Source organism: Ascidia mentula, chromosome 8, assembly GCF_947561715.1.
Source record: "Ascidia mentula chromosome 8, kaAscMent1.1, whole genome shotgun sequence".
NCBI lineage: Eukaryota > Metazoa > Chordata > Ascidiacea > Phlebobranchia > Ascidiidae > Ascidia > Ascidia mentula.
The window spans coordinates 13250490-13277906 of record NC_138573.1 but is presented as its reverse complement, the minus strand read 5'-3'; the positions used below and the strand labels follow the sequence as shown (position 1 = coordinate 13277906).

Below are 27417 nucleotides of genomic sequence, written 5' to 3'. Positions count from 1 at the left end.
GTGGCCCCAAGTATGTTTTAGTTTGGTGCAAGAAGAGTGTAATTGTGCTCCGGTATAGGGTTTACCCTTGCACGAAATACACTGATTAGTGATTGGCCGTATTTTTTGTCTGAAGCATGTTCTGAACCAATTAGACCGATCTTGTATTTTTTTGCCATATACAGCAACGCAATTAAACGCTTCAACTGCATCTGGTGATTCTTTCGAACGCCCTTATTTTGCAACAGTTATTTTACGTATATTTATATGCTGCGGTTTATGTACTCTTGATTTATCGCCTCATGATTGTGCAATAAATCGTTCCATCGAATATATCAACAAAAGTTTTCAAGGGTTTCATATCCAACACTTCCTGGTGCGACTGCCCTTTTTGCAATGGACCGCATATAGAAGGTGGATAAATGATTGATCTTTCCAATAATACTCGATCAAATAGAAAGGTTAACGTTTGAACCAGCAGAAAACGTTAAAATTATGGCATACAAAGCATTGTTGTAATTAGACGTAAAAATAACCACAAATCAGCCAATTTATAAATGAGTTAAACAACGCTTTTCGTTGTTGAGTCTTATATGCAACAATCATACACTGTACAATTGTCACGTATTCGATATACCGCGTTAAATAGGATACATGCATAACGTAAGCACCAGGCCCTGGAACATCGAAAAAGCGTTATGCAACCATACACAATATTATGAAACCAAACAGTTCTCGCCACATAGAGCCCTGAAGAGAAATTTTCTATTCTGGTCGAGGTCGTTAAAACGTATCAGCCGGAGAAAGTTATCCTCTGCCGCTTCGGACGGAATGTTTGCAAGCTCTTCCGCTGTGGGGTCCGGACCAACAGCGATTACAATTAGGCGCCCGATTGTCCGAAGTTGTTCTGCGGCAGTCGCAACATCATCTTCTGGGTTACCTGTCAGCACAGAATTGTGTTCAAAATATTTTTTACGGATTATTCGATGCCATGCAAAATCATCTTTTTATAAAATGGTTGATTTGTATTACAAAATTTGTGTCTTTTTTTCACGCAATGCGTTGAAGGCAGTATATATTACGGACAATAACGCTCCCCAGTAAGAAATAATTTTGCCGCCCTTTAACTCGCTACTGTGACGTAATAACGTTAATGTCCTGTATGGATTTGCTTCAGTTGACAGGTATTTGTTACGTTTTTTTTTATGTTGTACTTATACTGCCCCATCTATTTGAATATAGTATGGTCCAAAACTATTAAAAAATCACTTTGGACAATTTGAAACTGCCTTGAACATCCTGTCAATTAGGTGTGCATAAAACAGGCCGACCTTATTCACCCAGTGGATTTGGCAGAAAACTTGCATGAATTTTACAGTGTAGAAGTATCGGCATTTACCCAGGCCCGACTTTTATCACTTTCAGGTTGAAAAATAAAAATATGTTGACATGAAGATAAATGTATTTCGTCAAAACACCATCGTTAGTGTTTGATGCAGATACACAAATTGGAACTTTATTTACGTAGAAAAAAACCAACAGATTCCAACTCTGAAAAACACATTTACCGGGTCGGAACTATACTTTGGGATTCTGTTTTTATTCAAGTACCTGGAATATCTACCAGCTGTTCGAAAGTTTTTCGCATCATCGGATTTAATCAAATTAAAGATCACACGTTTGCAATTGTGATTTCGATTTGTGATACGTTGAACTTGAGCGAAATTTCGTGCCCTTGTTAAATTTCTCGTTCATTACGATTTACTTACCATGGAATACAGCCTGGTGTAAGTTTGGCTGCTCACTTAACATTTTTATGTTTTACCTGTTGTGACGAGAACAATGACGTTTTCAGCATCCGCTCGATCTCCGTTGCTTTCGATAAATGCATTGCTGGCAACCCATTCTAGTGCCGCCCCTGTGTTCCTACCCAAATCTGTTGATGGACAAGAAAAAAGAGTTTCGTGGTTAGTTAATAGCTGTATTCATTTTTCTGAAATATTGGTGTTTTATGACAGGAGTAGCAAAAGCTTAAAAACCAGGCTGAGGTACGATTAAGTTTGTTTAATTTCGGCTGCATCCGAAACGAATCTGAACCTATTTAGTGACGTTGTTGATTTATTATGATCATAAATAAACAGTTGTTTTACTACAAATAACGTTTTTATTTTCGCTGTGGAGACATAATATTTATGTCTCTATTCTAAGTTAGAGCCTTTTTTCTTTGTTAAAACCAACGGTAATGCAGGATTCCAAGCGCTGTTGTTTAAATTTAAGTTAAAAGAATTGCCTGTAAGATTCGCTGACCATATTCGGATCGGCCCGGTACATCCCTATTGTTCACGCATCTGAAAATCTTTATTCGGTACGAATGGCTAAAAAAGTTAAAAAAATATATTTTTTTCTCCAACTCACCATTGCTTGTGATGGCGTTGATTGCAGTGTTAAACTCCTCATGGTTGTTAATATTTGTTAATGTCCAGCTCATTTCATCGAATATTGAACGACTAAAAGATGTCAGAGCAACGCGAACTCCATTCTGTATAACATATGGTATTTCAATAGATACTTTGTTTTGTTGCAAAGCTCTTGTTAAGGCGGTACAAGAAAAAATAACTAACAAGTTGGCCTTCTCGTATTTAGAGAAAGCTTTTTTGTCAACTTCCCGTGTTAGTCCAAATATTCTGGTCATTTTCGTTGCAAAGAAAAATAAATCACCACCTGTGAAATCGGCAGATATGAGGCTAAACTTTTAATGAAGGTCCGAATATCACTGAGACCTGCCACGCCTACTCCTGAATCCAGATCTACCACAAACCAGATATCTCTTTTAGTTGTTGAAGGGCATCCTTCACCTGCAACAGTAAAAACTTTTTCAGCACTGTGGATCAAAAGTGCACATATAACTTATTGCTCGACCACCAATTACGCCAGAAACGAAATCCGCAGACAAGTTTTGTCAACATTGTTTAAATTCGTGTTTGATGGCCTACAACCTTTTAAGTGGGGATAGGTAGGTCACGAGACCAACTAGGAACTCAAATTGATTAGTTTGTTCGTAGCAACTTCACTGGTAGGCATAATGGCTTTGCTTTTCGATTATAACATTGCAGGATAAATAGTGGCAAAGAGGTAATGAAATATATATAAAATTTATGCTTTAATGCTGTGAAGCCTACAGGCTTCATGAACCTAACCGTTTTGCTCAGCAAGATCCAATTTGGTATAACCTGAAAAATCACTTGGGCTGAGAGTTTTGCTCTCGGCTAAACTATTGGACGCACGATTTCTGATAAACAAGTGATAAGCTACTACGTAAATCCCATACAGCTAACCTTAAATGTCACCAACCGCCCCTAGCGCATTAACGCTATACGCCACAACTATGAATGTAGGTCCATTAATCGAAAACCAAATTACCCCCTTTGCCTAGCTACAAAAATAATATTTTTGTGCTGCTTGCTGGAAACATTGTAACAAGGAGTTTGTGCGCAAAAATTAAAACAACCTTGATTTTTTTTACTTGTGGAACTGTATACTGAATCAGCGGTGATTACCGCCCTAACCAGAAAAACAACAATAAAAGAGCTCACGGCGTTTAACCTGTTTTACTCAAGTATAGTATACCATACTTTGTTTACCATAAAATACTTACAACAGAGGGGCTGCACATCCCATGTACCGACCGCGCTGCATTTTGCCGCTTTGTTGCCACGCACTTGACTGCCAGGTGGGCATTTGAATTCGCAGGTGGTCGGAGTTTTTTCTTTGTTGTCAAATTCGCATTCTAGCGTCTGTGGAGGCAGAACGTCCAGATCGCTAGTACGGCAGAAGGCGGGTCGATCGATGGGATAACAGAACTCCACGTTTTCTTGGTTGATATTTAATACACTGTGAAAAAAAAAACATTTTCATTCAATGGAATGTAGAGAAGATTAGTTTGCTGGTAACAACTGGTAGGCTTTGCTTGTGGTTTGATACGGGATAAACAGTTTCAAAGAGGTAATGATATATATATGTATTTTAGGCTTTAATGCTGTAAAGCGTGCAGGCTTCATGTGCATAACTGTTTTGCCCAACAAAGATTCAATTCACTTGGGCTGAGAGTTTTGCTCTCGGCTAAACTATTCGACGCATGAATAGCCCAAATGCATAAACAAAGGTTAAAAATTAAGAAATGGAACTTTTAGTTTTTAGTTTTTATAAATTTGACTCAAAGTCGTACCTGGCTTTTTCTAGACAGCAAAATTGCTCGGTGGCATTATATATCTCATCCACGCAACACGAAAATCCCTGAAAATAAACTGTCCCTGTTCTGCTTCCTGCCGGGCAACACCCGATTTTTTGCCTGACCGGATTCCATCCATTCACTAGGGGCAGATTTCTGACCGTTTCCACTGTGAGAACGGCAGGTATGACAGGCCTAGGTGGCGCTACTGGGACAGCGCGGGCAGGTGAACCATCGTCTGTAATTTTCGGCGCCTCTTTCTGTTCGCAAATTAGTGTCCCTAAAATTGATGCAAATGGTGTTCAATGAATATTGTTGATAATTTTACGTTTTGGAATAAAAACAATTTTGTCTGTTGATGGTTCGTGCAAACGCCCCACGACAATACTAGTTCATTTTTTACCACAACACATAACCTTTGCGGTAGAATACTGGAAGTGAATCAGATGCGAATATGCATATATTTGTCGAAGTAAATCTCACCTGGCAAAGGCTCAAACCCTGCAAAGTAACAGAAACATGTCATTGAAAATGTAAACACATTCAAACGTTAGTTGCTTTTTGTCAATCATTTGCTGCAAAGCTTGCCACAGCAAGCTTACTTGTAAATGAAATTGCGCGAAATTGTTGCCATGATACATGCAATAAATGGCTGCTGTAAATTCCATGAGCAATGACTAATCAAACGTTTGATGTGGTCCATAAATGATGTTTCATTTATAGATAATATTGATTATGACACGGTTAGTTAGTGCTGGCTTGAAGCGTGCATAAAACAAGCAACTCAGCAAACATACCAGGATCGTCATGGGGTGGGTTTTCAGCTACATAAAAAAATCCACGGGCATTATTTTTTTTGTTCCAAACAAAACGTAAAATTTTACGTTATTTACACTTGGCTTTTATTTTCTACAAAACAATTTTTCGTTGCACATCATCATGATAATGGACGACATAATGGATTTTTCATCGTGAAAGAATAATCAAACGATAAATCGCCTGTTGGTACAAAAATGAGGGAAAACAAGCAATTTGCAATGAGTCATACATGGCCTGTGGACTTTATATTGACGAAAATGATAAAACTCCAAGACAAGTCTATCGGCAACACTGCGACAAGGTTTACTTTTTTATACACTTGTGATATGTTTACACCAGCACCATGCACGTTTACTCACTTTCATCGGGCGGTGGAAGTTCTGCAAAAAATAATAAAATAAACAGATGTACGTTTGCAGGTGGCGCTGTTAGTCAAAACTTCAGTTTCCAACATTATTACTTTTTTTAAACAAAAATAGGTTTATGGTCAGTATACTCCTAAAGTGCAGTTAACATTCATACATACATGTCTTACGATTGGAAAACTACGAAAATGCCGTGCTATCAATATATAAACTTACCAACTTTGTCGTCTGGTGGAGTTTCCTCGCCTGAAACACATAAGACAGTTTTAGGATATTTGCACTTCATTGTACAAATTGATAACGGTTCATGATGTGTTGTTTATAAGTGTCAAATACTATGGCAAATGAGATATTTGCTCATGCTTACTTCAATAGTTTGTTACATTGTGTTGAGGGTTTTATAAACCGTTTCAAAAGCCAAAAACTGGCATTCGAGCTTGCCCCTAAAGTTTCACTCCCGTTGTATCGGGTATGTAATTTTTTCTGTAAGTCTTTAGCAAGGTCAACATAACTTTCGTCCTTATCTTTCTCGAATATCAACAAGCATGAGGAAACGGGTGTAAAACTTTACGGCAATTTAGTAATACAACGTTGCTGCGCCCCGAAGCTATTTGTATTACGAGATACGCCGTATCAACTATCTTTGTCGGTCGATTTAACATTGGACAGTAAATGACATAAAGAATGTATAAGGGCTCTTTTTGACATGGTTTTGACACATAGTTTGCAAAATAAGCTTTTTTATATAAAACGAAAAGACCCCAAAATGAATAGGTACGTATAACATCGTTTTGTTTCAACAATAAAACACGAACGTTTTCTTCCAAAAACTATCTCTTGTGTTTGAAGGTAAATGTACTGCAGTTGAATATTTTTTGGTGTAATTTAGCCCAAATGAAATACTGTCCTTAAGTTACATTTCTCTGGGGTATGAAACGTTTCGTTTTCTTCCAATTCCGGTGAGATCCTGTTACAAACTCTACATCACCGAAATTGTCATTTAATTCTCACTTGAGGGACAATAACGACAAAATAATGGTCTCCGTGAGTTGACGGTCATTAAAAGTAATTTCCGATTACTTCCATACTATGCATTGAAGTTGGCTCCTTGAGTGTGGCGATTTAGGCATGCTGGATGCCAAACTTGCCAGGCTGGTTTTATTGTGGTTTTGATGTTGTTTGCGCACTTTTTGCTGCAGTGTCGATTGCTTTGGACTACACCTTACTTTTTTCATAGGAAATTGCTGTCATTGTTTTCATTATTATTGTCAAACAGTTAATTAATTTTAAACAAATTGAGATAATAATAGCAAAGTAAATATCTAAAATGTTTGGCGATTTTCTAAAATTTTTCCCTGCACAAATCTGCCTACAAATTCCAGTTTATGCCAATTTCGGCATATTATTGCATTGGTTGAATTAACAGTGAGAGACTATAGTTCACATAACTTAATACATTTTTTTGGAAAAGTTGTTTTGTGCCTTTTATCAAAAATCAAAGAACGGTAATCGGGAATTTGGCTCCAACAATTATGGCGGAAGTGTGCTTTAAGTAACCATATTACCTGTGTTTCTTTTTGTCACCCGTCGTAAATCTTGATGTGTTGAGTGACGTATGAGACTAAGACAAATGAAGGCGGAAAAGAAAACGACGAACAGGAAGAGTGAACCCGGCCGTTTCTTCATACTGTGGCGGATAACGCGTCTAAATAGAAAAATTGTCGGTGACAGCTCTTATCAGTGTAAGAGCTGCTATGGTATTGTCCTGTGGTGATGTACACAAACTTGCGACCGTGGTTAACCCCATGAGGTGAGAACGATGTTCGCTATCCTAAGGCTGTTTTTTTGACCAACTGAGCAATTTATCACATCAAGTTTCAATATTTAAACTATCCCATTTCACTGGTATTTCCTATTGCGGCACAGACCAACAGAAAAATATCTACAAAGAGAATATTTATGCTTTTTCTCGATAACGTTCGGTGATACCTTGACTCCTCATGAATGAGAACCGACCCCGTTTTAAATTTTATAAAGGTATCTTAATCTGACTTATTCATTGTCCATAAAGTCATTTAACTGAAGCAAAGTTATCATATATCACTTACATTTCAAAGACCTTCATCTTGAACCGAAACTGAAGACGGGAAAATACTGCGTCTGACGCCTATTGCACTTCACTATACACTTTCGACCCTATGCTCTACAAAATAAACCTGCATACAACCGGATGATCAAGTTAGCATTCTTTCCCTTGCCCATATAGTGTGTCGCCCAAGGCGCCACTACATTAACCAGCAATGCCGACCTTTCCATATGTTGCAGCGTCACCTAGGGCGCCAAAGCTATTCCGTGGGAAGGTTCAGGCGGCACCGATTCTTGTGGTTCTACCGCCGCGAATTGCGGTTTGAACAATTTGCACAATCACAGCGCAACCGGCGCAACTACTGGTAAAATTGGACAATTTTGCGACAATTTTTCGAACGAATGAAAGCCTCTTATTATGATATAACTATATTTCCACAAACGCAAATCAGCTTAGTTGTATGATTATGTATTTTAACATGTAGTCCCTTTAAAGGCTATTTCAATTACTGCTTTTCGCTAACAAACTTTCTGTAACTGTACATGCACCAAAGAATCACCAACTTTCAATATAATACAAAAACATTTTATATCGTTTCTAGCCAAACGTGACGCAGAATGTCTCGCTCACCACACCTAGCATTTGACCGCTAACCACGAAACAGGTGTTGCGAACACATTAAAACAAAGTGCGGTACCGCTGTTTGCTACAACCTGCTATTACCCTTGCCAGCCTTCAAACGTCACAATCATTCAGGCGCCGAGTTTTCGAAAATAAACACGCACGTGTCGATTGTTGAGTCTGCGAGTCCAAGTTTGACGCTCGGCTAATCCCTGGATTACGAGAATAATATTCGGGGATCGGACCGGGGCGCGCTAATTGCCGCTTGTCGGCCAAACGATAAACACATTGTACAGTATACTTTCTAACGTTGCGCTCTGCGTAAACTGCAGTTCACAATGACGGTGGCAGATTTATCAAAACGAACGTGCACAAATTTCGTCGCAGTATTTTTCAATTGAAACGATTGTTTTGTTGCTAACAGACACGAACAGTTTATATTTTTATTACGTCAGAATAATTGTAGCATGTTTGGGTATTCTAAAAATATTCTCATACTAATGTTACACAATCCTGTTTACACATAGGTACATACAAATCCAATTAAACAAGACAGTTAGAATTGCGTTTGTTACAGTGTACAATAATTATGTGGATTTTTATGTACCAAACTTCACATTTGGCGTGTGCAAAATCTGTAGCTCGAAGCGACGGTTTTAAGGAGCAACACCAACAAGCGGTAATACCTCTCACGGCAGGATTAGAATAGCGCACATAATCGGATCAAGCTTTGGGAAAGTGTCATAACTCGCAACACGGAAATAACATAGAAAACGAGCATTAGAAGAAAACGAGAAACGAAAAAACAACGAACATGCACTTTTTACACAAGACTTGAGTTTGTCATCCCTGCAAGAAGAAAGAAGGCCAAGGTAACCTAATAGAATTAATTTGTATTAGAAATCCTGTTGCTTTGTCTTCGGCAATTTCGCCGATAAAACCACAACCAGAACATGTCAAAGCTGAAGTCGCAAAATTCAAAAATAGTCGCAAAGCTGCAATGAATGAATTAAATTTAAATAATTTTAAGTTACCATGTGCACGAAATTTTAAATCTTGTTTTCACAAGATAAGCAATGTGGAGCCAATAATATGAATTTGTGTATAAGCTGCAGACAGATGGCCACTGTTTCGACCTAAAAGGTCTCATCAGTGCAGCTGGTGTGACTATTAGACGAACTTTGCAGACCAAACGGCCAAGCAAAGACTTCCACTTTGTGGTGACTATACAGTCACCGTCATCCGTTGGGCACCAAACTAGGTGCAACCTTACGGAGCAAACAAGGTGGAAACACTACGGCCAAGCAAGCTTAACCAATAGTGCCGTCAGGCCCCGTGTCACAATAATTGGTTAAGCTTGCTTGGCCGTAGTGTTTCCACCTTGTTTGCTCCGTAAGGTTGCACCTAGTTTGGTGCCCAACGGATGACGGTGACTGTATAGTCACCACAAAGTGGAAGTCTTTGCTTGGCCGTTTGGTCTGCAAAGTTCGTCTAATAGTCACACCAGCTGCACTGATGAGACCTTTTAGGTCGAAACAGTGGCCATCTGTCTGCAGCTTATACACAAATTGTTTTCACAAACTTGGTTAATGACGTCACAACACAGTGAAAGCGTTTACTTTTTGCAAAATGACCAACCATACATAATTTTAACACAGTGTTTTACCTGCAACCAAGAAAAAGACCTCCCGCTCCTCCGATGTCGCACATAAGATTTTCAAACGTGTAAATTGCCTCCTCGGTCATTTCAGTAAACTCAAGACTTTGGTAGTAAAGGCGTAGCTCAGTCCCGTAGCTGTTGCAAGAGAAGATTTGTTACAAAATAGTTTCAATTAATTTTCATGATTTTCTATCATCAACCACACAGTTATACCTTGGGTCGAATTCGGTGTTAAGCATAATATAAGAATTAAACTGCTTGCTTCGCTTTGTGGTCGTCACTGAAACACTGTATTCCACTCTAAAACATTCTTGTGGGCAATGGCAGTTTGCAAAGCTAAACTTTTCTACAAAATACGAGTAATGTAAACCCTATCACGTTTAAATTATAAAACAAAAATGGTTTATTATTTTTCTGTTCCATGGGCATAATAATAAAAATTTTATTTTGTTAATTTCATTTGAAAACGTGCCTAATTTTAAAAAACGCAAAAGAAAACGGCGAATTTGTAAATGTCAATCCTTGATTTTTCAGTGTGCAGAAGCAAGCCTGTCATTTTTTTATAAATGTTTTTCGTATTATCAGCATGTTGTTATAATCCTTCAAATCATTAACTCTACCTATGGAAATGTTGCTGTACATTTCCCGAACTAGCTGCAAACAAACGTGAAGTTGGGAAAATGTGCATAGCGGCTGGTCTCCTCGTTGGTGAAAATAGCGACATCCGCATAGTTTTATGGTGAAGTTGGCTTCACATTCTGCTAAACAGTTCTGGCGTGTGTACTTGTCATAAAGTGCCAACTTCACCTCGCCGCACTGGCCGTGTGGAGGTGGCTGCAAACAAATATTCCGCGTAACTTGTGGGTAAATGTGCGTTGACAGAGAGTTTAGATTGCGCCAATAAGGTTTCATGTCCTGACCATGAACCAAAAGAAATTTTCTAATGATTAATTATCAATTCTGTGCAATCAAAAAGTTTATGACACTGTGTGAGAAGCAGACAGACTGGTTTATCTTCAACGCAGGTTAATATGCCTTCATAATTGCCAGCGTCTTTTTCTACGTTTTAATTTACGTAAACGCCAATCGATTTTTTCCTTCGATCGAAAATCTAATTTACCACTTTTGTTCATCACTATCTGTTCAAATATGTATTGATCGAGTATAGTGCGTCATTACTATTCAAAGTTGACGTTCTATCTGTATTATTGGTATTGCAGCAACAAATATTTGTTATGAGCTCAACAACATCTAAGTCAACAATATATACTAAAACAGTACATTAAATGCAATGTTAATTTTTTGTTGATGTTTGATTTTTTATACAGGTACGCACCAAGAGTGTTGTTTCTCGTCGAGACAAAACAGCATCTGTGACAATTTCGGGTATGAGTGAAAATCCTCTGTCTCTTAACGTGTTTGACTCGATTCCTTCCTGGTCAACAGCTACTCGAAACCCAGTGTAATACATGTACGGCCCAGCCATCCATTCGGAATCGATATTGGTCATGATAACAACATCCAAGCCGGCATTTAAACCTGTGTGCATGGACTGTGTTTATAAAAAATAGCAAAAGTTATGATAAAGTGAAGTAATTCATTGAATTTTATGCTAAGATCGACAACTTATAGCCAATGAACATACATGTAGCATATTTTTGAAAGGTTTTGAAATGTTAAATGTTTACCACTACTTTTCTGCGTCAAGTTCAACGATGCCGTGGAACCAAATCTCATGCAAAATCCCATATCAGTAAATATTTCACCCTGGATTTCCTGAGGGCAGTTGTCGGTGTCAAACAAACACCTGGGCGTAAAACATGCACAAGCATTATAACCACCTTTCAGAGCGTTAACAACAGTTGAATTGGAAAACATAAACTTTGATAAACCAAACTTTTGTCAAGTTAACGGACTTGATAAACTTTTTTCAAGCAACAATTTGCGACGTACGCTTTTCATGTAAACGCGTCAAGGAAAGAGTTATAAATGTGAGCCTAATGGAGGGAGTCGGGTAGTTTTTAACGAGGGGTAATTTACCAGTCAGGTTTTGTTTGGAAGGAAGTTCTGTTCATGAAGTCGAAAACGTCGATGTGATCGTATTTACTAAAGTTTACTTTCACATCCGTCGCGTCAGAAAGTTTAACAGGATACAGGTAAGAAACCAGCAGCTTCTCTTCTTCCGTTAATTTGCTTTTTCTGTAATGATTCGGCAATTCTAATAAAACTTAAACAAAACTTGGGAAAATGCTTTAGGAATATCACAAGCAATGCTTTTTAAGATATTTGATTTCGCCCGTTCATTTTACCAGATCACATTGCGACGTTATGAAAAAACTTTTCTTTTAACAGGTGAAAATTTTTTTATAAAATATGCAAGTTGTGTTTTGTGCTTTCGAACAGTCTTCCCATCAGAGCTTATATTGAACCAATACATGTCAGCAAAAAATTTTGAAGCGTCGTTAGGGTAATGCGTGTCACTTACTGGTAAACGTTGTAAGGGCATATTGTGACAGTAGGAAAGGGACTACTGGCCTCGTACTTCGTTTTGCTTCTCATTACAGTGGGATGTTCGAGATACGAGGAAACACTTCGGCACATGATGTAAATGCAGTACGCCATTCCACCAAGGATGAAGCTCAGCCAGACTAGTCTGATCATTATTCACCAAACGAAATCAAAGCAAAAAACTGCAATAACTTACTATTGAATAAACTATCTGCACTACATGGTTTGCTATGGGCAAAAATTAAACTTTATACAGGAGTGCATGTAGAGTACAGGATAACAAATATAAAAGCAATGTTTCAAGTACAGTCAAAAAACGAGTCAAAACCCACCTTCTGAGGATGTTTGTGTCACTTCTAAACACGTAGCGCAATCCATGCATTGTCGTGCTGTCGGTAAACTTAATAGCGGCAATCCATAACGCAAATGACTTTTTCTCGAACTTTTCGTCCTCTATTTGTCTTTCAACATCCTTGTCGATTGCTGAAGTCTGGTTTTGTGGCTCCGATATTTTCATAGTTTCTTGGAACTATGCTAAAATTTTACATAAAAGCAGTCGGTTTATTTTTTTTATGCTCTTCGTCACAATAAATTAGAATTGAGTTTTAATAATAAGTATTTCAATATTAAATTTTTAATTGTGAATTGAAATTAATTGTATTATTTTAACCTTACTGCGTTAAAAAACTCCACCCACAAAAATACTCCAAATGCATTGCCTCCCTTCAACGGCGCCAACACATGGCAAAATCAGTTTTGACAAACCCCTTTCATTTCCCAGCAAACAATTGCGTCATTGGGTTTCCGACATTCTTTCCTGGCACGCGATACTTCGATAAAATATTGTTCGACTATTTGGGAAAGGGGTTCTGTTCAGCGATAGGGTCAGGATCAGTGGATTTGTTTGCAAACAGTTGACAAAAGATTCGGAACAATTGAATCAGATCGATACACGCTTGGCACCAACAATTTGCACCTTTATGAGGATGGCGATATGAAATGGTCTTAACATAATACTTGGGCGCTACAGTTTTTCCCTTTTTAGATTTATCATCATCCCTATTCACTATTTGACTTGAGGTTTTGGGCGACAGCTGATACAAAACAGTCTGTGCTTGCTACAGCGGGTGAATGTAATCTGGCAATCAGAACAAATTGTATTTCAAAAAATTCTCCAAAAATATGAGGTAAAAATCATAAAAAAATTGTAGTCACAGAATTAAAAATGCCTGATTGAAAAAGGAACGTGGGCATGTTTGTACAACAATATCAAACAAATGAGAAATAACTAAGTTCAACAGTGTACATATACAATTTTCTCATTTGTGTTCTCCAATACTTTATTTTTCTCCAACACAATACGTTGACTTGTATGCAATGTTGTTTTTTTCCTATGTCAATTGTCAAGGCTTTTCACTTGAGTCTTTCGCTTCTTCTTCGCCACATGATTACGTAATAACCACACCCAAACTATTTCCGCGCTGAAGTCCAGAAATTCAAACATCGTGGCCACGCTAAACGAAATTGTTTTCAAACAAAAATGATCATTTGATTTGTTGCACCATTGATTTGTAAAAGCGTTTTTGCTTAATGTAAAAAAATTAAAACCAAAACTCAAAATACGTCTTTGAAAAACGTACCAACCTCTTTTTATGTTATGCATAATTTCCTGTTCGTTTTATTGGTTTTCAACTTTACCTCATGCCGAGAAAGAGTCCGCCCGCTCCTCCGATGTCGCAGATGAGTCTTTCGAAGTTGTACACCGACTCTTCGGTCATTGCCAGATATTGTAGTTTGTTGTAATACAGTCTCAACTCCATCCCTTGACTGCATTTCGATTACAAACTAGTTTTAATTTCTTTTTAATTTTTAGAAAACAAACGTTAAAACACATAACAAACTAATTCATTCAAAAATATTACTTACAGCTAACCGACCGAATACTACTTTATACCCCATAGGTTACCAACCAGAAAAACCAAAAGGCTAACAATTTGTTTTCTTTGACCTAACTAGAGTGCGTGTGGGAATTAAAAATTTCAAGTCATATCTGAAAATAGAAAAATACTCGATGTTGACGTTAAGGGCCTGCTGCATAAGATCCTTGTATCCCTGGGTCGGTGCGGTGTTCGTCACCTGCAAGTCATAGTCGATTGTGTGGCAATCTTGCGGGCAATCGCATTTCGTCTGATCAAAAATCTCTGCGCAACAAAATTAAAATTGACCGCGGTTATTATACATTAAATAATCAAAAAGCCCAAGGACCGTGGAATCACAAATATAAACAGCAAAATTCCGTACTTGTTCCGTTGCCGAATGGATCTAATTTAATATAGTTGCATAGCGCCAGTTGGAAGAGGCTACAGAAGGATACGTTGCCGGTCATGTAGATAAGGCGGCAACCGCATAGCTCCACCGTGTGGCGGGATTCGCATTCCAACAAACACTTTTCTCGTGAATATTCGTCAAAATACTCGAGACTGGATTTTCCGCATTGTCCGTATGGTGGGAGCTGAAAAACACAGATTAAATAGAACAGCATTAAGCGATTGAAATTTTTGGACTTGGTACCGACATATTTAGCAGTTAACACGGAAAAGAACGCGACGAATTAGACATTTTCTCTCCACATATTACCAAGAGATGGGTCTCTCTGCGTTCGATTGTTACATCTGTCGCATATCCCGGAAGCAAAGAGAATCCCTTGTCTCGAAGATAGTGAACCCTTGTGCCTGGTGGGTGGACGGCAACGCGAAACCCTTCATACACTAGAAAAGGTCCAAACGTCCATTCGTTTGGATCAACGATTTCCGCGTAGTTGAAACCATTAAGTTGACCTGTGTGAAGATAGAGTCAGAACTTACAGATAGAAGAACAACACATTATCCATCCATGCCTGCCGTGTTTTGGTATCTGTACTTGGGGTCGGCAGAAGGATCAAAAACGTGACATATTCCAAAGTCCGTGATTGTTGTTTTAAAGAGGTTTTTACTGCAAAGCCTTCCTTTGTAAGTACAACTACAAATCAACAACACAGCACTTTGAACTCAACAAGTATATTAAGCTATCTTATGAAAAAAATGCCTTTTTGTTGGAATAATAATGATTTGAAATTACGAAATGTTAAAAAAGGAGCCTATTTCTTAGACAAAAATTCTCACAAGTCTGTGTGGAGATGGTGACTGGAGTTTTGGAAAAATTCCATGATGTCCATGTCGTCAAACTCACGCAGATCGATCGGATTTTCGTTTGGAAAAAATGATGCAAAAACCATCCTCAACGCTCGCTCCTGTCGCTCGGTTATTGCATGTTTACTGCAAAGGATCTCTTGTAATGAAGGGCGATCTTCAGATAATTTTGACGCGTTTAAAGACTTGAAGTGGCGAAATCTGTTTTGCTGATTATGATTAAAACGAAATTAAAGTCGAACCAAAAATTATCAGATTCTGTTACCTCTGTGTACAGGTGGATATTCTTATTTCTGTTTGTGTTTATTTTCAAGAGGGAAAAAACAAAGTTTTTTCTTGTATAAACGTGCTTATTTTCCTTAAATCAGTTAGCGCAGTGATATTCGTTGTTCTTCACATAAAAGATATATCATCCTAATGTCACCAATATATTACGAAGAAATAAATACCTGTTGTTGCGTGACGAATTTTATGGGTTTTTAACTCACCGAAATACGTTGTAGGGACAGATCGTAACAGCCGGAAATTCGCTTTTAGCCTCAACAATTCTCTTGATGTTGATAAGTGTTGGATAAGAGAGAAAGGCACTCCAGCTTTGAAATATGATAAACGAACAGTAACTGATTCCCGCCAAGACAACACATATCCACACAAGCCTGTCGAAAGCCATAAAATATAAAAAAAAAAATAATGAAAGGCCCTTCAGCATTGCATGGTACGAATAAAATATAGGCAAATATTAAGTATAGTGAACAAACACACCTTCGTGCAAAATGAGCATCTCTCATAAAAATGTATCTTAAACCATGCATGGTTACGCTGTCAGTAAACCGATGAGCTTTCAAAGAGATTGCGAGATTCGCTGCATCTTCTGTGTCTCCAAATTTGTTATTGTTTATCCAAGCTTCCGGCTTGGTTTGCTTTTCGTACTCCTTGAATTCGTCATCGTCCAGATCAACAACTTTCATTGTTCATTGAAGTTTTAAACTTAGTTTTTAACTAAATATCTACAGAAACATGTGCATGATTAGGGAAATATAGGCGGGAAACGACAATACAATATTTCAACAATTATATTCCAACGGCTTGAAATTTGAATTTGAATAAAATTAATTTGGAATAAATTTTAAAAAGGAAAAGCTGATATATTGCTGTATGTACAACCGTATATGGGAATATGTCGTTTAGAAGCATTATCTCATCTTAACCCTTATTTTATTTAATTTGTTGCAGTTTTCGCACCTAAATACACATGCTAACATCAACAGAAAAATGGTCGTTTTAAAAGAAAAAACAAAAGCCTGTTACAAATGATAGACTTTGAAATCACATATCTCAGATCAGAATTAAGACACAATAGTTCTCAAATGTATCGGTTTATGTCTGCGACCGAGGATGCACCATTGGTGACATTTTTTGCGGCCTTTCCTTGTGGGCTTTTTGGGCTTGAAAAAGCCAAGACTTGATTCTTTCCGTTAAAGATGTTTGGTTGGTCTCGGGCTTGTCCTTTTTCTTGTTCTTGTTGTGTTGCCGAATGCCAGAAATCCAAAACAACACCCCGACAAAATCAAAGAACTCAACGATGGTAACAAAGCTGGGAATCAAACAATTTTATTTGCGAATATCTTTTGGTCAACATTGGCTTTAATGTAACTTTCTTTGATTGAATAAATTTGCCTGTTGTCGGATCCAAGAAATACCTGCATCCCAGAAACAAGCCCGCGGCTCCTCCGATGTCGCAAATCAAATTCTCCCACGAATATATCGACACTTGTTCGATCACCGTGTATTGTAGATCTTGATAATAAACTCGCATCTGCATTCCAGCACTGTATATATATGTATATTTCCCCATTAAGATTTCGATACAGATAGTAATGCTGATACCGTGAAAGAAAATATCTCCACAATATTAAATTTACAAGGAATGAAACCCATAATGAATATAAAGAAAATAGTGTATAAGCTGCAGACAGATGGCCACTGTTTCGACCTAAAAGGTCTCATCAGTGCAGCTGATGTGAATAAAGAAAATAGTTCGATTCGGTGCGCAATAAAAACGAGTTTTAAAAAAGGTTTTGGTGATAATATGATATTATAGCGGACAGTTGGCAACAACAACTGATATTACCTGAGATCTAGATTGACGTAATTGAGCAGAAAATCTGTATAACCTTTTGTTGGGGCTGTATGAATAATTTCATAGAGAAATTCAACAGACTTGCACTCCTGTGGACAATTGCACTTCGTCTGATCAAACAATTCTAAAATAAAATTTTATTTGTGAACAAAATCTTTACTGTTTCCGACACAGTAAATAAAATGGCATTGATATATCCACAATCAAATTTCTATCAAAGTTTAACATGGCAAACTACCACTCTCCAAACGTAAATTTACTTGATAAGTTGCCAAATGGATTCGTGAGTTGAAAATGGCAACTTGCGGTCTTCGAGATGGTGCACTTCGGGGTTTCCCCTGGCATGTAGACATACCTGCAACCACACACCGCCACCGTGTGATTGGTTTCGCATTCCAGCAAGCAATGCTCCCTTGAGTAGTTGGCGAAGTAAGCAAGCTTAGATTCTCCACATTGGCCGAAAGGTGGAGGCTGCATTAAACGGGGATAATTGATCAACCACGATACATGTTACACCTTATTTCAGTGTTTAAAACAGATGCAACATTGCACTATCTTGATTATTTTGTTATAGTGTTGCCAGTTGTTGAAAAACGATGTGAATGGCGAAGCACGAACCCTAATCCAAATCCACGACAATTAATTCCCTACAGAAATCCAATACCTTTTTCACAGGTTAAAGATTGTTTTAACTTTACGATCTTAGAGAAATTATTTCACCAAAAGCGTGACTTCCCTCCTTCTTATGGCAACTTCTGTGGTGTAGCCAGGCAATAGAGAGAAGCCCTTGTCTCGAAGAGAGTGTACCCTTGTTCCTGCTGGGTGAATTGCAACACGGAAACCATCGTAAACAAAATGGGGACCAATTGTCCATTCAGAATCATTGAGAATTTCGCCCATGTCAAGACCACTGTATTGCCCTAAAATCGCAACTAGTTTAAAAAAGCCAGAATCAACCAGAAAATAGTAACAATTAACAAAAATAGCAAAACAAAGCGACTTTATAATATTGGAAAAATATCGTTTCTACCCAATGTGTTTTGCTCCCTCAGGTTTGATATGTTGCTGACGTCATAAACTCTACAAAAGCCATAATCAGTGAGTGTGGAGCTAATCATCTCCTTTCTGCATACTCGTTGCTTGTACTGGCAACTAAAATATACTTTAGTGCAAGTGGATTTTTCAGATCAAAATTTGTCTTTAACGAAACTGTATACTAGGAGTTATCTAGTGTTGCAACGCGTTGTAATTTTTGAGAGAAAACATTTTTGCAAATACTAGTTATTTTAAAGGCTTAGTTATATTTAAACTACTTTATCTATTTTATATATTTTAAGTACCAAAAAACTCCGAGCATCGCACAAATAAAGCGGTTTTTATTATGCAGATCTTTTCACATGTGTAGGTTTGGTGTAGGTGAACACTGAGTTTACTTACTAGTTGGAAGGAAATTTGTATGAAGCATTCCGGTACAATTCAGTGATATCTATGTCGTCAAAGTCAGTTAGATTTATGTTTGTTGCTCCAAGGCTAGGAAAGTGCTCTCCCCCAAAAACCTGCTCGATCGCGTTTAACTGACGTGTTGTCAAACCACTTTTCCTACGGAAAGTGAGGAAAATTACGATCTGGTGAACAACAATGTTTTAAAAGCACCGAAAACAAATACTTATTGTTGAAATTTTAAGCATATTTTTTGGTAAAAAGTGTTAAATTAAAACCCACTGAAATGTATTGTAGGGACATATGGTAACAGTGGGAAAAACGCTTTTGGCTTCAAAGATAGTTTTTGCCTGGACTGTAGTTGGATAGGAGTAGAAGGAAATGCAGCTATCGTACACAATGTACATGCAGTAACCCAAGCCGCCAAGGACCACACATGCCCATATGATCCTAAAATATATCAAAGTTAATATCAGACCAAACATAAAACTGTGTACAAACTAATTGTAGGTATGTGCTACTTCACAGATAATTACTGGTTGCGGTGCAATTACAATCAGTCTATTTTTTCTTTTAGCGTGGTTGAAAAATGTTGCCATAAAAAGAAGCCATAAGGTATTATTTAGAAAAAAAACGTCTAACAAAATATTTTAGAAAAGTTTTTTCATAAAAAGTTAAAAGACATCTCTAGCACAAATATTTTGCACATAACATTTTTACTCAACATACCTGCGCAAATAATGTGCTTCCCTCATAAACATGTACCGGATACCATGCATGGTGGTACTGTCAGTAAATCTCTGCGCCAGCAACGAAAGAGCCAGATCTGTTCTTTCCGTGATATCGCCAGTGTCTTCTGTATCACTTAACACTTGATTGGAAGTATGACATTCCGTTTTAGATTCGTTTTTTGCTTCACTTGTTTTACTCATGATGACGCTCCAATAGCTTTTTACCCTTATATTAAAATGTTACCTGCAGGGTTATATCAGATAGATTACCTAAGATGCGTCTAAACAACGTTTCGCTACCTTGTTTTGCTACTTAAATAGTCTTTATGTAACGAACAACAAGCACCGTACGTTTTTCCTGTCGCTTACGCCACCTTCACGTGCGCCAACCAAACGTCTTTGTATGGGGTCTTTTCGCTTCCCTTAACTTATTATTAACCTCGCTTCTGGTTGAAAGGCTATTTTGAAAGGCACCCATCATGTTATAGGATATGGACATGAAAAATTAATGCTCTGCGGACCCCCTGGGTCGGAAAAATTACGCAAAATCATCCTGTGTTCTATCTAACTGACTAAATTGTTGGAATTAAACGCACAGGTGTGTCGCTGGTAATCATTTGATCTTAATAAGGTCGAACGGTAAAAGAAAGTTTAAAAGGAAATTGTGCTGATGCCAATTAAATTTGAATACAAATTTATTTGATGTGACAAAATTTCAGCAAAACACGATCCCCAATCTGCAGATACAAATTTTCCATGTTTGCAAAATATTACATTCATACAAAGCTGCAGACAGGGTGTGTACACGCACTGTTTCGACATTTAAGGACTCATCAGTGCAGCTGTTGTGTGGCACTGTGCTAGCTTTTACACTAGCAGGCACGTCGATCTGCAGGGTACCCTATACTGAGTACCGAACAACAGATACGACGAACCACTGTGGAGCGCACTATGGCCAAACGGATCTGCTTGGTAACCGATAGTGCAAAAGGCAAAAACACCAATATATATTTTTTTGCACTTATATTACATTCATGTTTATCGTATTTGGTCCACGTGTGTCCATTGAAGTGTAACCACTTATTTCAGCGTTCGCATTGTCCGAAAGATCATTACAAGGAGATGGCGCAATCATTACATGTAGGTTGCTTTAGTCCATGATGTAAATACTTTACACACAATTGTCTGACTGTAAATAAAAACGGAACCTACAAACAGCCAAACTTGTATCAGAGATATTATATAATGTACAGACAATCCGTTAAACTTCGGACGACATGCACAAAACTTCGTACATTAATGCATGATTTTTGTAGAAATACTGAAAACACAGAAACAATAAAGTACCTATTGTTTTATTTCTGCTGGTACACATTTTACGCCAAGCGTTTAGCCACGCGTGTCGCATTGGCAAGAAAACACAGAATATGTTATCAAGGCGTGTGAACAGCGTTAGATAGATACATGTATTTAAATATTACTTTGTACCTGTGCAGCAAAAACAAAGGGAGCAGGCAATGGTGGCCAAACCATGGCAAGTGCAAAAATTGAACACAGTTGGGAGATAGAGAGTCTTCATCAGAGGTATATTTGAAAATCATAGTGTGGTACAGACTTGGCTGAGGTAAAGTTTACACGCGTTGGAGGAAAAGGGGATCTCATGGTTCTTGTCTGGTTTCTTGAGTACATTGCTCTCGGAAAGAGTGGAAAAACTCAAAATTCCACCACGTGGCCCTAAAAAAATCAATCAAAACTTAACTAAAATCGTTTACTTGGATATTGTGTTGTTTTTTTTAAATTATTCTGACGGAATATGTCCGCTGTGTCAGCATACAGTTGGTATGGCAACTGACTTACCAACATCTTTTCGTTCTTTAGTTGAGATTGAAGGGAGTCTCTGCATTCATCGCTTGTGTTGCATCCGCTTATTATCAGTCGCTTTACTTTCCTCCAGGACCGAACTAACCACACGGTTCCCTCATCGGAGAAACTGTTTCCGGTCAGGTCAAGACACAACAGCTAAAAAAATGTCAAAACATGTTACTTGCTTACCAAAAAAGGGTATGCACTAATGACTTCAAATATTAAAAAATAAAGATCTAAACCATATACTGTAGATGAGGCCCAGCGATTATTGTATATCTTCTGTAATGGAAAAAATGGAAATATGCACACAAATCACTAGGTTTTGACAACAGGATCAGCTTGGCTGTTGTTTGGAATATATATTTTTCTGAAAGTAAGTAACTGAAGATGCTCACGGGGCGAAAAGTAGATTTCAAACAACAGCCAGGCTGATTCTGTTGTCAAAAGCTAGTGTTTTGTGTGCATATTGAGGTTTGCTTTATTACTTTTTATCAAGCTGTTCGATACAGTTTGATCAGCAATTACTTCGGCAATAAAATCAGCAATTACTTCGACAACCGAATAAACTAGTAAATCTTACAGAGTCATCCAACTTAGCCAACTCCTTGCCGATCTTCTTTGCTCCTCGGTTACCGATGTAGCAGTAATCGAGATGAAGCTCTTTCAGTTTGCTCAATGACGTAGCCAACGCACGAGCGCCATCGTCACCAACCTTATTACAGCTCAGCCAAAGTGATGTCATCTGCCACAAAAAATCTAGTATAAATGTTGACATAGAAACGGCAAATTTTTTTTTATTTATTTATGACCACAAAATGCCTGTGTTTCATCGCTGGTAATTTTTAAAGTGACATTTCTACGTCAACTTGACGATAAACTAACTGACCGGCTCCAGAAGAAGCTTGATTTTTTCTGACAAGTAATCTGCCCCGAGACTGCCGATACCACAGTTGCACATACGAAGGTTTTGCGTGTTGTGTAGACAGTTTGCCATACTGGCGGCTCCTTCATCACCAATCGAGTTTTCGTCCACACACAAGGTTTCCATCTTAAAAACCAATTTGCAGATTGACATTCCTTCTATTCTAATCAAGGTTTTTCGCTGTGGTGTATGTGGTGGTAATGCGAGATGAATCTGATGATTCGATTGCTTGTGACGGAAGATTATATTATGTAAATATGTAAAATATTCAAAAACTTAGTTTCCAAGTATATTTATAAGCGCAATCAGTTTACAATACATTAAAATGCGAAGAAAAGGAACTTTAAAATTATATACATAAACCTCACCGGCTGTTGCAGAACTTCGACCTCGCTGGCAATAGCGGACATTCCCTCAGCCACCATTAAACACTTCGTAAGATCCAAACTCTCGATGTTTTTAATGCATGGGGCAAAGTTTTCAGCTCCACGGATCCTCAGCTTGTTCTCCGTTAAATCAAGATAACGCATCTGGATTGAAACGTAACCACATTGACCAAAAGCTACACATCGTCAATACAAAATAAGTATAAGACTTAAAAAGCGATTGCCTATATTTATTTATTTATATTTAAACATTTTGCGCTTGGACTGCGAACCTTATGATCAACATATGAGAGCGGAGATTGCCAAGTATAAAGAACCTGCGCAGTGGGGCAATCCTGCCTTGCAATGCGATAGTATGTAACCATGCATTCTTAAAGACGCTTGCATATGCCGGGTTCACGAGCACCGAAACTCCATTATGGAAAATTTTGCAAACTTGCGTATTTACCCTGTGATCAAGCTGCAACAATGCCCGGGAAAGTATCAAGATTTCGTTTGGACGAATCTCACAATCTCGTACAAGCAGGTTCGTCACGTTGTGTAGAAATAAGGCCAGAAAGTGACAGTCTTCTGTTGAAAACGCTACGTAGCTCATGTTTAGTTTCCATATCTGCAATGGCATCATAACTTAGGCTATGTATTTTATTCTCAAATTTCATTGATACTTTAATATCACAGAAAAAATGGGTCATTTAAGGTTAACGCCAAGACAAAACATAAATGCATTTGGCAAAGGCGATGGGTGGTTTAACTGCCAAACATCAAAAAAATTCCTCACTATAGTATCTTGTGACCCATCACTAGGCCAAAGTACAAAAATCTCCCGAGGAATTTCCTTCCCTCGAGAATGTTATTCATAACACGTTTCAGCTTACACATCGTGGCATTTATCCTATACGATTAGCCAATGCTTTTGGCAACACTTGGCCACACGTTTGACGATTATGTGCGATAAACATAAAAAAATAAATTCTATAAAATTGCTTGGAATTACATTAAATTTTACACAACCCACGTTAGTTTGCACGCCATAGCTTCTCGCGAAGATTTCAAGCGAATTATCCTGCATTCGACATCTTATCATGCTGATGGACAAAGGGCGGCGAATCGACTTAATGACAAAAACCAAGTTGGACATATCGACAGGCAAGATAGCTCCAGAGAGCTGAATTTTCCGAGGCAGAAACTGGGCGGAATAAGCAGTCAGTGGCTCGTTGTTGGCCTCGTGCAACCAACTGCACACTCGCAATAGATGAGACGATTGAGTAGATTCCCGCAGTACGAAGGGGATTGTATTTCTCAAGCAAGCAAGCTTAGAATCGCGGTCTTTGGCGACTGCTCCTCCCACGACGGAAGACATCTGGTTGTATGAAATCGGGTCAAACAAGCCGTAAAGGAACATGATGACCTCATTTCGGCGGTGCTGCAAGAGTATTGGAACTGTAGCGCGGAAATCCTGAAGCGAGACATCGAACATCAAATGCGCCGCCGCGAATTTTTCCTGCCAGATGAGATGCGAGAAGCAGTGAAACCTGTCCATTTCTGTCAGTGTCGACGTCGGGTTTGCATTCGAAGACATACAGGTGTTCAGAAAGCTGTTCCCCGTCACCTGGCTCAGCTCAAAACGGTCCAGAACGTCGTTGCTGAACACGATCATATTATTCTTCACTCCGTACCAGGCGAGAGCTGCTAGCTTCCTTATCTCACACTCAGTGCGAGTCACGTGATTGGTGTGGTAAAACTTGTTGCAGGTAAAAGACAGGACGCGGGTAATCGAGATAAAGGACTCTTCAGTCCCGAAGATCATGATGTAGTTCACGGTTAGAATGAAGTTAATCGGAACGAAGCAATAGGCAAACACATTCGGACTGGCGCGGAGGACTTTTTCCACATCGTCGTAATGCTCCCCGCATATTTGAACACCAAGATCGCGCTGGAGGTCTCTGTCCAACCCGAGAAGTTGGACTGTAAAGTGAGGACGGTAGTTGGGGTGTAGGTTGTAAAACTGGGAAGGTCGCGAAGTAACAATCTTCCTTGCGAGAGGTAAAATATTTCCCGCCAATAGATTTTTCAAAAAGGCCTCCGCTGTGTCCACGCCGTGCAGAGTGGAGTGATGTATTTCAGTGGCGAATGACTCAAACGCTGCTTCGTCAATGCCGTCAATGATTATCAGGACGTGTGGGTCCCGGGATAGCATTTTAAGAAGGGCATGCGCGATTTCAGGCGAGCAACTAAATTCATCGCTTGTGGTGGAAACCAAAAATTGGAGCAAGGTCATCGAGATAGTGTAGTTTAAGTATCTCGTGGTGATCAAGAACAAAAACGAGACTTCTCCAAAAACGTTCTCGCCTAAAGCTTTCTTAGCCCACTGCTTCGCGGTAGTAGTTTTGCCGATTCCCGCTTGTCCAACGACACCCACCACGTTACCGTACTTAATCACGTACTTTCTTCTTAAATTCTCATCCCTAAACCAACATCTGCTTTCAATCTCCGCCTTTCTTTTGGCCCACTCAAAGATCTGCCGCACTGTGACGTCACCAGGATGTGGGTCGTACATCTTCTTCATATCATCCCGCCGATGGAAATGACCAAGGGAGTTGAGATCGTCGTCCATCCGCTGAGGTGCGCTTACCATGGGGAGAGTGACGGGCGAAATTGGGTCGAGCATCTCAACAGGTGCTTGTATGGTTGCACTGATTTGGTCCACATGGCTGTGCAACTCCGCTTTCAATTCCTCTGCTGCAAAAATATGAAGACTTCTTTAGAGCGGGGATACTTAACCCTTATTTGACATGCAAGTTGATTGTACATGAATTAGCAATTTGCATGACTTGACTGCGGTAGCAACATAATGTTCTGTTTCATCCTCTGATTTAAAACCTAAGCAGAAGTCGTAGGTTACAAAGAGGTTGGAATGACATTAAACATAGAGACACGGCTTAAAACGTTTGCGGACGAGTACTTATAATTATGGGAATTTATAACTAATAAGTAGTTTACATGATTGGGAGTTGGACATACTCCCTGAAAGGAATAGTTCTTTCTTGCATCCAAGTATGATTTCGATTTATTGGATACAACTTTGCGTTTTTCAACGCCAAGTAGAAAAAACGTATTTTGGTTGCAATGGAGCAGTATAGTTTTATGGTTTGCCATGCGCAATAATTAAATCCCGAACTTTTTTGTACATTGAGCTACATTTGCAAGCCAGTGCATATTTCCATATAATATGCATACTAACGGGGACCAATTATTGGCATTTTTACCGCCATATGTCCCCTTCACATAACTTGTAAACGGAGATACAAAAAACAATAGGGCTCATGTTGTTGAAGCTGCTTTATGTGAGGACTTGACAGAACAATAGAAAACCACAACAGTTGAGTAAGTGAAAATAAAAACCTTTTACAGCGTGTCCCTTCACGTGAAAGAAAACACAATCTGTGAGTAATGTTTTCTGATCTGCATTGAATTGTTCATGGAAAACACTTCGTTTAAAGGAGATTAGTTTAAATTGACGTTTACTATCGCATGTCTTGTTGCTTCAAATAGATACCGTAATAGTTGCAAATGGCTCTGTAATTTCCATAACTTGCACAACGCAGATATATGGTGTAAATTAGGCCGTGAAATCAATCTCTCGTAAAGGTTTGTTACTTGACGCGTTGTTTAACTATCGCTATGTTGTTATTCATGTCTAACACGCATACAAGGAATTCCATACCAATTCTCAATACGTCTTGCCCTCCGCTTGTTTCCAAGTTATCTGGAGAGGGATATTCATGAATGTGCAGATTTTCAACGCCGAAAATATATGTCTGCAAAAGTATTGTGATTCATGAGGATGTCAACTTTTGTCGAACTTAAATGTCAAAATTAGTTATAATTCATGTGCAGAATCTGACCTTACACTCAGTCACAGTGGTATTTTTAATCATTATGTGCAGTTTTATAGTTTTCAATATGGATGTGGATATAGTCACACAAACAGTCGTGGCTTACTATACGCTAAAAATAGTGCACGGTCACGAAACAAAAATCTCCCTTGTGGTTCTTAGAAAAGTGACAAAGCAAGGCATCAGCTGCAAAGTGAATTGTCAGCCTCACATAGTCTATTACATGTTTACATTCTCAAATAACCTGAACTGCACCTAAAGACAAATGCAACGACAGTACTTGAAGTCTTTTCAAAAATACTACACAAACTTTATTTTGAAGTATACAAGGTGATAAAAGTCGCTCACTGCAGCATGTTGTGGTGTTTGTGGACTGTCAATCACAATGTCAAATTCTTCTTCCATTGCGTTTGCATCACCGTCGGCCATTTCAGACATACTATAAAGCTGATCATTCCGCTCGCAAACTAAAGTTAAATAGAATCAGCCACTCAAATTGTTTTGAAACGGAACTGATGCGCACGAAGTAAATTGCGTCATCCCCTTATCTGTCACGACGAGGTGAAAACAGAATGCGACTGG

At 38.5% G+C, this 27417-nt stretch overlaps 4 protein-coding genes across 6 annotated transcripts; all 4 read right to left on the bottom strand.

Annotated features, from left to right (window-relative positions):
- Window positions 1–693: 693 nt before the first annotated feature.
- On the bottom strand, window positions 694–7633 carry LOC145910251 (matrilin-1-like). The gene is made up of 12 exons (XM_082997309.1): window positions 7500–7633; window positions 6957–7096; window positions 5608–5637; window positions 5386–5406; window positions 5005–5031; window positions 4691–4708; window positions 4205–4487; window positions 3635–3870; window positions 2701–2834; window positions 2395–2518; window positions 1805–1915; window positions 694–919 (listed from the first exon to the last, which is right to left on the bottom strand). The coding sequence occupies exons 1-12, from the start codon at window positions 7514–7516 to the stop codon at window positions 696–698; spliced, it is 1365 nt and encodes a 454-aa protein (XP_082853435.1). The 5' UTR covers window positions 7517–7633; the 3' UTR covers window positions 694–695.
- Window positions 7634–8984: 1351 nt separating this feature from the next.
- Window positions 8985–12783, bottom strand: LOC145912002 (acid-sensing ion channel 4-A-like). Its single transcript, XM_082999433.1, has 9 exons — window positions 12599–12783; window positions 12244–12411; window positions 11799–11957; window positions 11447–11565; window positions 11095–11297; window positions 10379–10592; window positions 9972–10104; window positions 9765–9893; window positions 8985–9093 (listed from the first exon to the last, which is right to left on the bottom strand). Exons 1-9 carry the CDS (start codon window positions 12781–12783, stop codon window positions 8985–8987), a joined length of 1419 nt encoding a protein of 472 aa, XP_082855559.1.
- Window positions 12784–13522: 739 nt separating this feature from the next.
- Window positions 13523–19930, bottom strand: LOC145912001 (uncharacterized). Its single transcript, XM_082999432.1, has 18 exons — window positions 19764–19930; window positions 19317–19484; window positions 19032–19193; window positions 18625–18746; window positions 18315–18514; window positions 17855–18065; window positions 17586–17718; window positions 17155–17283; window positions 16856–17048; window positions 16217–16422; window positions 15943–16110; window positions 15428–15580; window positions 15163–15284; window positions 14904–15103; window positions 14568–14778; window positions 14335–14467; window positions 13965–14093; window positions 13523–13780 (listed from the first exon to the last, which is right to left on the bottom strand). Exons 1-18 carry the CDS (start codon window positions 19811–19813, stop codon window positions 13663–13665), a joined length of 2808 nt encoding a protein of 935 aa, XP_082855558.1. The 5' UTR covers window positions 19814–19930; the 3' UTR covers window positions 13523–13662.
- An 894-nt stretch (window positions 19931–20824) lies between these two features.
- LOC145911379 (NACHT, LRR and PYD domains-containing protein 3-like) lies at window positions 20825–27290 on the bottom strand. Of its 3 annotated transcripts, none has more exons than XM_082998698.1 (9): window positions 27184–27290; window positions 26664–26757; window positions 23955–25678; window positions 23388–23549; window positions 22922–23083; window positions 22518–22679; window positions 22212–22373; window positions 21623–21784; window positions 20825–21499 (listed from the first exon to the last, which is right to left on the bottom strand). In XM_082998698.1, the coding sequence occupies exons 1-9, from the start codon at window positions 27271–27273 to the stop codon at window positions 21479–21481; spliced, it is 2739 nt and encodes a 912-aa protein (XP_082854824.1). In that variant the 5' UTR covers window positions 27274–27290; the 3' UTR covers window positions 20825–21478. The 3 variants fall into 3 exon arrangements, with proteins under 3 accessions (XP_082854824.1, XP_082854823.1, XP_082854825.1); XM_082998697.1 differs by having other exon boundaries at window positions 21627–21784; XM_082998699.1 differs by lacking the exons at window positions 20825–21499; window positions 21623–21784 and having other exon boundaries at window positions 22280–22387.
- Window positions 27291–27417: the final 127 nt, after the last annotated feature.

Excerpts from the sequence above, each read along its gene's own strand:
- LOC145910251 (XM_082997309.1), bottom strand. Across the intron at positions 5,638-6,956 it reads GGTGACAAAAAGAAACACAG|GCGAGGAAACTCCACCAGAC; the intron begins GTAATATGGTTA and ends TATGTGTTTCAG. Across the intron at positions 2,519-2,700 it reads CATATCTGCCGATTTCACAG|AATGGAGTTCGCGTTGCTCT; the intron begins GTGGTGATTTAT and ends TATGTTATACAG.
- LOC145912002 (XM_082999433.1), bottom strand. The coding sequence starts at position 12,783 with ATGAAAATATCGGAGCCACAAAACCAGACTTCAGCAATCGACAAGGAT. Across the intron at positions 11,958-12,243 it reads TGCCCTTACAACGTTTACCA|AAAAAGCAAATTAACGGAAG; the intron begins GTAAGTGACACG and ends GAATCATTACAG. Across the intron at positions 11,298-11,446 it reads CTTGACGCAGAAAAGTAGTG|GTTTAAATGCCGGCTTGGAT; the intron begins GTAAACATTTAA and ends CCATGCACACAG.
- LOC145912001 (XM_082999432.1), bottom strand. The coding sequence starts at position 19,813 with ATGCATGGTATCCGGTACATGTTTATGAGGGAAGCACATTATTTGCGC. Across the intron at positions 19,194-19,316 it reads TGTCCCTACAATACATTTCA|GAAAAGTGGTTTGACAACAC; the intron begins GTGGGTTTTAAT and ends CACTTTCCGTAG. Across the intron at positions 15,285-15,427 it reads CACCATCTCCACACAGACTT|TTGTACTTACAAAGGAAGGC; the intron begins GTGAGAATTTTT and ends GTTGATTTGTAG.
- LOC145911379 (XM_082998697.1), bottom strand. The coding sequence starts at position 27,273 with ATGTCTGAAATGGCCGACGGTGATGCAAACGCAATGGAAGAAGAATTT. Across the intron at positions 21,785-22,211 it reads TGGCTAAGTTGGATGACTCT|CTGTTGTGTCTTGACCTGAC; the intron begins GTAAGATTTACT and ends ACATTTTTTTAG. Across the intron at positions 21,500-21,626 it reads CAACTAAAGAACGAAAAGAT|GGCCACGTGGTGGAATTTTG; the intron begins GTTGGTAAGTCA and ends TGATTTTTTTAG.